General features: G+C 47.8%; 1 protein-coding gene across 1 annotated transcript in view; it reads left to right on the top strand.

Moving 5' to 3' along the window:
* Anxa13 (annexin A13) overlaps positions 1-9,493 on the top strand; it is a 48,850-nt gene extending 39,357 nt beyond the window's left edge. Inside the window, exons 7-10 of the mRNA XM_050145219.1 lie at positions 12-145; positions 2,345-2,487; positions 6,209-6,321; positions 8,964-9,493. Of these exons, the coding sequence (XP_050001176.1) occupies positions 12-145; positions 2,345-2,487; positions 6,209-6,321; positions 8,964-9,083 (510 nt within the window). The 3' untranslated portion in view covers positions 9,084-9,493. The remainder of the gene's footprint in view (positions 1-11; positions 146-2,344; positions 2,488-6,208; positions 6,322-8,963) is intronic.
* Positions 9,494-10,881: the final 1,388 nt, after the last annotated feature.

Consider the following 10,881-nt stretch of genomic DNA (forward strand, 5'->3'; position numbering starts at 1 on the left):
TATATCCCTAGGTCCACGCAAGCGGCTTTGGCCCATTCACTGCTGGCATGCTGGCAATTTGGGGGAACACTTGTGAGAAGAAGAGCATGTGTCCCCCTACTCCTTCTGTAAGCGCCACGCCGGCACGACAGCCCATTTATCTACTGTGAGATTAGTTTGCTCCTAAGGTCAGAAAACCTAAATTAATCCAGAGAGCACCTTAAGAATCAGGTATTTAGCCGGGCAGTGGTGGCGCACGCCTTTAATCCCAGCACTCGGGAGACAGAGGCAGGCGGATCAATGTGAGTTCGAGACCAACCTGGTCTACAAGAGCTAGTTCCAGGACAGGCCCCAAAGCTACAGAGAAACCTTGTCTCGAAAAACAAAATAAAACAAACAAACAAAAAAGAACCAGGTATAAAGCTTGCAAAGGAGGCTTCCAATAGCATGGGCCAGCATGCTGTCTTCAGACTATGTTCATCCCTACCTAGGCAGGGACAAATAAAGGGCGAGGCCCAAAGAGAAAAGACATCGTGTGACTATCGCCCCCTAGAGGTCAGAGAGTGGCATTGACGCCGAGAACGCAGCTGAGGAGGCCACCTCCTGCCTCCTCAGAACTGCAGGGCTCCTCTTTTGTCCCCTTTGGAGGCTGAGAGTCTACCAAAAACTGAAAACCACTGTTCAGGCTCAGTTCTAACAATAGAAACAAAAAGTGGCTTACTGTGGGTTTGTTTTTTGTTTTTTAAACCCAGACCTGTGTGAATAAAACATCCTCATGAAATACAATCTCAGTCTGCACAATAAGAGCCCAGTTTCCGGGAAATGATACCCATCCTACAATGCGCCGACTCTCACATCAAACCTCAGAAAGGTGGCAGCAGCCCCCGGGGGGGGGGGGTGATCTGATCTGATGTCCTCTACTTCAAAAAAGACTTCTAGATATGTGGATGGTGAGAAGACCTTTGTTAAATAGCCACACACACATACACACTTTGTCCTAACATAGCAAAGAATGTTTGGTTTGCCTTTGTTTTTCCAATCCCCCCCCCCAAGTCTATTAGTGTGTACTCAAATGTCTCGATTATTTTTAGGATCAATTGTGTCCTGTCTTCAAAAGACAATTTCTAAGAAAGAGAAAAAAGCCCTCAAACCCAACAGAGCGTATTCCTTTCTCTTTATTTGCCTTCTCTGAGCTTGGTCCCCGCAGTATTTGTGCTAAGGATAGGCACAATTTACTTTAACTTTAGTTTCTGTAAATATTTGGGAAGAAACCTAGTGTGTAATACGGTGCCAAGCGACGTGAGCCAGTAGTGAATGTATAAGAGCATTAGCAACTACCCAGCAGTAAAGGAAAGTGGCATTTTGATGTGGTCAGCCCCTGGCTTCCGGCCCTTGAAGCCCCGCTCTATGATGAACCATTAGATCAAGTTTCACCATGAACTTCACAGCCTCTCCTTCTTTACCCAGACTGTAAATGGTGGAGTCTTCAGTTCCCAGACAGGTGAGAAGGAGGAGACACAGGCTAGAGTTTCAACCACAGCTTCCCAGGAACTTGAAAAGCGGGAGGCAGCAAACTAATGCTATACAATGTAACGCATTGTATACAATGTAACAATGTATACAAAATACATGGATACAATGTAACAGTAATGGCACTGTCTGGGGTCAACTCAGCTCCTCAGCACTGAGAGTCCCCTCTTGAATGGGGGCAGGGACAACCATGCCACCTTGCAATGAGAGACACAGGATAGGCACCCTCAGGGCACAGCCCTGTTGTCACAGCCTGAGGATATGGCTCAATAGGTAAGAGCACTGGATGAGTGAGTGTGAGAACCTGGGTTTGAGCCTTATCTCCACGTTAAAAGCCATCAGGAGTGGCCACTAGTGCCTGTAACACAGAGCTATGGTGGGGGTCGGGGAACAGAAGGATCACCTGGGCTTGCTACCTGCTGACCTAACTCTGCAGTCAGTAAGAGACACTGTGTCAAAGGAACAAGGTGAGGCGAGATAAAGCAGGACACAAGTCATCCTCCACTGCTGACCTCTGCACACACTGTCTGTGAATGGATGCGCTTCTCTCTCCCCCCCCCCATAGACACACACACACACACACAGGCACACACATACACAAAACATATTGTTGCAGGTATATATCCATTATCCCTCTACTCCCTAGTATTACAGATGAGAAAATGGAGCTGAGGAAATGGCACTTTCTGGGGTCAACTCAGCCAGCTCCTCAGCACTGAGAGTCCCCTCTTGGATGGGGGCAGGGACAACCATGCCACCTTGCAATGCGAGAGGCAGGATAGGCACCCTCAGGGCACAGCACTGAATCTGGAAGACAGCAGCACTTTTTCTGAAGGAAGCTGAGGGATGCTGAGGCCCACAGCAACACTGGAGTAATGGCTGGGTTTCTTTTGTCTTTCCAGCTCATAGGCAAAGACATAGAAGAAGCCATCGAAGAAGAAACATCAGGAGACTTGAAGAAGGCCTACTTAACTATAGGTAAAGTAAAATTAGGAGGTGCTGCCCCAGGGTGGGTTCCCCAGAACTATGCTGAGAGATGGGGTTCTCCTTACAGGAATCATTTCAGAAGCAGCACTGGGAAGGCAGGAGGTGGATGTGATGGGGTTTTGTTCTGTAGGGAGCTCTGAAGGTGGGGTGTCCATAGTGAAGCCAGCAGCCAAGTCTCTGCACTCTGTTAGTGACTGCCCACTAACCAGCCACTGGACACAGGCTGTGCCTCCAGGACCATTCGCAACATTAAGCAGCCAGTTCCCTCACTTGGAAGGGGACTTCTGAGAAAGGACCCAGCTATCAGCAATCAGCTATCAGCAAGCAGCCTTGGCACTGAGTGTCTGGTCCTAAAGGGAGCATCTAAGAGGCCCAGCATAGTGTCTCCTGTGGTTGGAACTGAGGGTGTAGGTCCCCGAGAGCATCTGTCAAAGCCTGGGACTGTTGTCTAAGCTCAGGTAGCAGTGTGGTGACAGTTTATGACGTGCCCTGAAAAGCCCCCACAGTTAGGAACTCCGGACAAGTTTCTGCACATGCCTGATGGCCAGAGGGTCTCCTTTTTTTCCCACTGGATTCCCTTCAATGTTCTCAAAGAATGAGGTCTGTTTAGAAACAGAGGGGAGGGAGGCTCGATCTTGGCCATGCCAAGCCAACCCCAGAACCTTCTCTGCAGGTGTTGCCCAAAGGCAGGAAATAGCAAAGAGATGGGCATAGGGCCATGTCTGGCAGGCTCCCTTTTCCTTTCTCCAAGTCCTGGAATGAAGACACTGCCCATTGTCCACATTGCTGTGGTAGCGAGTCCAGGGAACCATCCCAAATGGCACAGGGATGGAGAGACGTGTCCCCCAGAAGAGGAAGAACCAAACTAGCAGCCCTGGAACCTAAAAAATGTGCTCCCATTGCCAAACTCCTTTGTGGAGTTTGGAGGATTCTTTTTTGTACAAGTTTTGTTTTAAACAGTGTCAGCCATTGACCTTTTCCCATTGTTCATTCTACACTCAAACCAGCCAACATCAGTCTGGTGTGCAGAACTCTCAATGTTACCCACACTGCTCACGCCCCACGCTGAACACACATGAGCCCTGTGTGAGCAGCTGTCCTTTGGGCTTCATGGAGGCTCCCCCAAATGGTTAGAGTGCTCTACATGAGTTCTGAGGGCCCAGACCTTGCCTGAACTTGAGACGTGAGAACCAGAAAGACTCCAGAGTCCAGTCAGAAGGTACATGTGACAGCATTTTCCTGAGTTGTGCTCAGTGTGGGATCAGAGGCACGAAAGATGCCGTTCTTGCTCATAAGGAGTTGAATGTCCACAAATGATGCACACAAATATATTAAGCCGCAGTGAAAAGACAGGAAACAGACAATAAGAATGGTAGAGAGGAAGGAAAAAGCCAGGCTCCGGAGTTGGGAGCTGTGTACTACAGGAATTGGTAGAGTCAAGGTTCCAAAGGTAAAAGCGGTTCAAGAAGACCTTGTACATCATCCTCACAAAGACTCTTTCCTAGATACCCCACCCCTACCCCATCTACTGTAAAGACATCCCTTAACTACATACAGGGATGCCACATCTATAGGGGCTGAGATCACATGATCACCACAACAAACACTTCTCCAGTGGAGCCCATGGACTGCCTGCCTCAAAATCTCCTTTTAGGAAAGTTTCCAGAACCCACCCCTGGTTTACCACAGAGAAACCAGAAAAGGGATGGTGCTTGGAAAGCCACTTTATAAGCTCCCTGGTGATGGTTTATGCTCAGTTAAGTTTGCAAAGTCCTGCTCTTTGAAGGAAAGAGGATCAAAGTATGGAGAGCCATGGCTCTCATTTCTTCCCACTCGACAGAGATGGGTCTATTACAGATATTTCCTAGCTGTCCTGGTCCAACCTTTCGAGGGATTTCTACTTGTTACTGACAGAGAGATGACCTTTGGACATCCATACGTGCTGTGTGGCATAGGAAAACCCTATGGATGCCGGCAGCTCTGATAGCCTGGGGACCACAGGGAACTTCAAGTATGTGCTTGTCAGAGAAGCACAGGGTTTCCCACCCACCTCAAACCAGGAATTTTGGGATTGCTGTTAGGATAAAGAGAGAAAATACCTGGCACTTTGGTTTTCCACTGAAACTTAGCTAACTGCTGTATGGAGAGAAAAAAAGAACAGCTCTTCACCTAGGTTCTGCTCCTCTCCCCCTCTCAGAAACGCCAACCACACAGAGAGTGAGTAGGAAATGAAAGCCCTGCTCTAGCACAGGTTAAGGTTCACATTCCACACTTATAGTGAATACATTACTATCACTAACACTGAAAAATTGCTGTAGTTCTAGCACTATGACTCCCGTCTGAGGCAGGAGGATTCTTGAGTTCAAGGCAGCCTGGGTTATAGAATGAAATTTTGTCTCAAGAAACAGAAAAAAAGTATAAAACAAAATTTAAAGAAACAAAATACTGGTATGCTTTCTAGAAGGCTATTGACAACCTAAGGAGTAAATGGTTTGTTTTTCTTAAGTATTTGCCGTGGTGGATGCCTATGAGCCTGGGAGGATGGGCGAGAAATGCTTCCTTACTGTCTTAGTTAGGGTTTCTATTGCTGTGATGAAACACCAAGGCCAAATCAACTAAGGGAGGAAAGAGTTTATTTGGCTGATCCTTCTGTATTGTAGTCCATCATTTGGAGGGGGCAGGACAGAAACTCAAGCAGAGCAGGAACCTGGAGGCAGGAGCTTATGCAGAGGCTATGGAGGGTGCTGCTTACTGCCTTGCTCCCACAGCTTCCTCACCCTGTTTTCCCCACCTATGGGACCTCCAGCCCAGGGATGGCACCACCCACAATGGACTGGGCCCTCCCACTTCAATTACTAATTAAGAAAATGCCCCCTTCAGGCTTGGCTACAAGCCGATCTTATAGAGGCATTTTCTTAATTGAGGGTCCCTCCTCTCAGACGACTCCAGCCTGTGTCAAGCTGACAAAAAAAACTAGCCAGCACACTTACCTCCAGTATCCAAGTTCACCCTATTGTCTGGCTGATGAGCAAAGAATAAGCTTCATCAGGTTGTAAACAGAGCAAAGATGGCAGACAAAGGAGGACCAGAAAGGAGTGCACAGCAGAAGCATAAAGAGGGAATCTTTATAGTAGGGACGAGAATCTTTGTCCCACAGACCAGATGAGAGATGCTGGGGTCCTGCAGGTGATAATACAGAAGACGCCCAAACAAATGCAGTAAAGAAAACAAAGAGTGCAGAGCTTTCTGGACACAGAAGGCAGGGCGTGGTCCAGCTGAGCAAACCTTCTAGCTCTGAGGTTCTATTACGGAAGGCTGCTGGTCAAGCTGTGTTTCCCACAGAGGCCTGCTTTAGTCCCAGAGGTCCCGCTGGGTAGCACCAGCCGTGTCCATGAGTGAGACCCCAGACCCCCACATTATGAGTGGGAGAGGGGCCCCTCTCCTTCCCCAGAGCTCGCCGAGAATCGAGGCCATCCTCCTCACTCTGCAGTGGATTGGACTCCGTTCTGGCTGGAGAGTCATGCTCCACTGACCCAGGGAACTTTCTAGATCTCATTTCACAGTAGTAGAAAGTCAGATCCTTCCGAAAACCTCTGCCTGTCAAGTCCAGATGGCCAACGGACCGCCTGGACACTCTGTGCCTATGCAGGGTCCCTAGATTGTCCCGCAAACCACGAAAACATTTCACATCCTCCTTTCCCTTTCCTCCCAGTGAGATGTGCCAAGGACCTCGAGGGCTATTTTGCTGACCTACTGTACAAGGCCATGAAGGGTATGGGGACAGATGAGAAGACATTAATTCGCATCATCGTGACCAGGGCTGAGGTAAGATACACTCGATCCCCAAAAGGGAACTTTCCCCAATCAGTGTCTTTTTCCCCAATTAATGTCATTGGCAATTATTATTATCATTATCATTATTATTGTTGTTGTTGTTATTGGACTACATATCAAAAATGTAAGACAAAGACAGCCCCTTCCTTCCCAGGATATGCAGAACGCGTTGGACTCTGCTTCAGCCCTCTTCTTTTCATTAAAATACAATAATAAGTGCTGCTTCTATTTTCGTCATCTGTGGCTCCAGAGAGCTGGTGACGCTGTGTAAAGGGGAACTGGTGGAGTTGTTCCAAGGTAGCACAGTCACGCCCAGCTCTGTTTCAGGGAAGACAAACCAGAGGCAGGGAAAGGGGTCATCCTGCAGCAAGACGGAGATAGAACGCAAATGATCTCCTCGGTCGCTTCATTTAACAGAGCACACCTTAGAAGTATGGCTTCTCAGAAAACAAACAAAAACATCAAAACCAAACAAACAAAAGACCAATAGAACGGCTTCTTGGTCTTTTTCTCAATCCTGACCTCTCCAAGAGCCACGTTAGACAGACTTATGTCTGATTACCATCTCTCGCACAGATAAGACTGAGTATCTGTCTATGCACCACCTGCATATTAGTGCTTTACACATAACAGAACGGGGCTTCTTTTACTGCCCGAGGAGTTTGCACCCCATCTCAGAGAAGAACAGGAGCATTAGAAAGAGGGGGGGAGATGTGCCCAGGAACTTGGCAGCAGCCACCAGGCCGCACATCGAACACTTGGGCTGTCAGACCACGGTCAGAAGGGGGTGTGCAAAGAAGGGGAAGTGGCGGGCATTTCACTGCTGTGGAGGAAACCAAAGGAGCTAAGCTGCTGAAAACCCACAGACATCTTTTAAAAAGAAAAAAATGTTCAGCAGAGAGGGAGAGATACCAGCCCAAATTCTGATCCATGTCTTTCGACAAACACTTAACATCTGACGTTGTTTTTAAATATAGCCTCACAGCAAGGCAGTTCTTTCCTTTTTATTTCTGTTCCTGGAATTTTTCCTCCCCCTCTTTCTCCTCCTCCTCCATGCCCTCCCCTCCCCCCACCCCCTTACTCCTGTGAACAGCCTCTCTGCTCCTTGGAAGTTTGCTTTCTCTAGCCTGTGTGAGTCTCTCTCCCTCCCTTGGGGAGGGGGGCTTACCTTCTTTGTCCCTCCAGCCCTCAGCAGCACAGCCCCTAGAGAAGTCTTGAGAGGACCAGGGCTCTACAGGCCCTGAGAGATTGGACCTCACCAGAGGGCTCGCCAGCATTCTAGGTTCCCTTGGATACAGACCATGGGATGTTCAGTTCCAACTCAGAAGAGACCCCTATGTGAGTGTAGGCAATCTCTACCTGTGGTCAGTCCCCTTGGAATGCTTCAGGCCCAGGCACATATATGTTTAGGGGACCCACTCATCTTCCTCCTGCACTAGAACCAAAGGCCAGCTTCCCCAATCCTGTTCCCCATCCTCCTCCTCCTCCCCCATGACTGGGCCTCCAGCCAGGCAGAGGATGCCCGAGCAGGGCAGCAGGGCCACTCACAGCATCCATCCTCCAGTAGTCTCCGGCTTGAGAGCAGCGTCCTCTTCAGACAACCCCTTACTCCCTGACCCTCTCCTATCTTTCCTTCTTCTCTCTGTCTCAGCCTGGCCTCTCACCGAAGCAAGAGAAGAGAGCCCAATGGTTGTCTGGTTGTCTACTGTTTGTAGGCCTGGCTTGTAAGGCAGAGTTCAAACCAGAACCAAAACACGGCAAAAAAAAAAAAAAAAAAAAAAAAAAAAAAAAAAAAAAAANAAAAAAAAAAAAGAAAGAAAAAAAACTGTTTCATTGTAGGACTAGTTTTGTCCCATCTGGAGTCTGGAGTTAATCCCCCCACTTGTGCAACCCTTGCTTTTAAAGCTGAAAGAATCTGAAGCAGAACAGTGAGTCTTTGGAGCAGTCTCCTCCTAATGGTCCTTCAAGCCCAGGATTCTTAAACTTTCCATGAATTAGATTCAAAATAAGCCCTACACATGCTGATTGGTTTGGAATGTGTCCACTGGAACTGTTGTCCTGCCTGGTGCCCAGGGAAGCAGAAACAGGGCACTGGATCCCTTTGGAATTGGAGTTATAGGGGGTTGCTGGGAATCGAACCCGGGTCCTCTGGAAAGGCAGTCGGTGCTCTCAACTGCTGAGCCATCTCTCCAGCCCACAATGCTTGACTTCAAATCTCTGTCTGGAAAATCTGCTTACCCTTCTACCAAATCCCGTCAGACTGTCTTGGAAAGCAAATGGGGCTCACCTCCCACCTGCTTGTGTACAGCTCTGCCACCCGTGAATGACTCCTTCTCGAAAACTTATAAAAAATGCAAAAGAAAAATACTTTGTAACACATGGAAATATATGCAATTTAAATTTTAGCTTCCTTACATAAAGTTTTAATGGAATACATGTGCAACGCTTCTACTTTTAGGAAACTAAAGCAGGCTTCCCTTTTCTTAGCCTCAAGATGTAAATAATGCCAGCTCAGCCCCTATGGGCTGTTTAAAGCTATAATAAATGATTGTGATGCCTTAGGACAGTGCCTGCCTTTTACAGTCAACACACCATCAGTATTGTCACCCACGCTGTTGTCATTGTGCCTACAGGTCGACCTTCAGGGGATAAAAGCCAAGTTCCAGGAGAAGTATCAGAAGTCTCTCTCTGACATGGTTCGCTCCGACACCTCTGGGGACTTCCAGAAATTGCTGGTGGCTCTTTTGCACTGAGTCAAACCAGAGCAATAGGAACGCAGGGAGAGGCTACTTTATCGGGACTCCTGAGCATAACAAATCAAGCTTGAAAATGGGGCTTTTCCATGAAAACCCTTCATTTCCTGGATTGCTTCCTCAGCCATGCAAGGTACCCCAAGGCCAAACTGTTGAAATCAATAATAGCACATCCTCCCAACGCTTGAGCGGTTCACCTTGAATGCCGGCTTAGCAACAACCTAAATTGCCTCTCGATCTTACTTTAGCATTTTAAGTGAATGCTTTCTAAGCACATATGAAATCAGCGGTTGGTGAAAAAAAATGAACATTTATAATAAAATGTTTAGAAAATTATATGCCGTCCAGATGCACAGGGCCAAAGCAGAGATTAAATGGCCAGAGCGGAATAAAGACAAGATTAAACAGTTTGTTCGTTTCCCTTCTGTGTGTTCAGTTTCAAAGTCTTTCTGTTAATCACAGCTATGGTTTGTGCCTCCGCCAGCTGCTTTTCCAAACTGGCTTGATGAACTGGGGTTCTGGCCTGGGGAAATATAGAACTTGTGATATATTTCAAATGTAGTGGGGGATGGCAAAGAGTGACATTTATCAACCGTCACCTGGATGGCAGTCAAGGCCAGCATCGAGGACAGAGAAGACCCGCCTCTGTGAAATGCAACTCGAAGGGAAACTCACTAAGTGTTCCTGGTTCAGCTGGGTTTCCTTGCTTCTCTGGGCATAGGGCTCACCTGAGTCTTCCTTCTGATCTTCAAACACAGGTAGACTAAACAAAGTGCCAACAGGCTCACAGTCAATGCCCTGCTTCTCAGGTGGATTGACTCTGCAATAACAAAGTCTCCATTCCCAGATGCTGGTCTTATAGCCTCATGGAGCCAAGCAACAACTGTCACGATAACTTGGACACCCTGGGCAAGCCGTCATAGCTATCCTGCACTGGATGAGATCTGTGCCTGGCAGCTGCTCAGTATCACAATTTCATACCTAACCCATAACCCTATGGCGTTAGTAGGACCTCCATACAGGACTTGAAGAAACTGAGGTGTTAGTTCACCTGGCTAAAAACCCATTTGTAAGTAACAGAATTAGAATTCGTATCCCAAACTGGATGACCGTGAAAACCATGCTAGAGACCACGTTTCTCAGGAAAGTAACATGAAGGATGTGTGTGTGAACGAGTCAGCGGTCATTAACCCGCTTATCTTCTGTCTTCCGTTCACTGTAGTGGGCTCCACTGACCAGGGTAAGAACATACGGGGCTGCCCCTTATGTCATATTGAAGCCGGTATTGAAAACAGATGCCCCCATTAGTGCACAGAATGTTGTCAGTTCACCAAGAAAAGCAGATAGTTCAAATGCAGAGGCTATATAAGTGTCTACGAAGTGCTCAGACATAAACGGGACATCTGTACCACACATCCTCCTCTTGTTGAGGCTCAAGAACATCCCAGACAAGGAGACAGAAGGGTTGTAGGAGCCACTGTGGTCGAACAGAGACTTCTGAACATGACATAAAACTACACTCCTGAACTCAGAGCAGCTGTGGTGGCCTGCGCAAGAGCTACACATGACAAAAGCAGACAACATTCCAACACTGGAGGGGGACAGGTCATGAGCCCCATTCCCAGCTGAGGAGCCACTGGCAGCTTCTTCATGGGTGTGGCCCCAAGCAGGCTGAGAGGCCAAGAAGCTTTAGTGGGCAGGGGTCTTTTGGTACATGGATGCTATGAGATTAGTACAAGAATGCTATGAAATTGGTACATGGATGCTATGAAATTGGAACATGGACGCTATGAGATTG

Source organism: Alexandromys fortis, unplaced genomic scaffold (assembly GCF_014885135.2).
Source record: "Alexandromys fortis isolate MF-2015 unplaced genomic scaffold, M_Fortis_MF-2015_v1.1 scaffold_2_1_26212458, whole genome shotgun sequence".
NCBI classification, from domain to species: domain Eukaryota; kingdom Metazoa; phylum Chordata; class Mammalia; order Rodentia; family Cricetidae; genus Alexandromys; species Alexandromys fortis.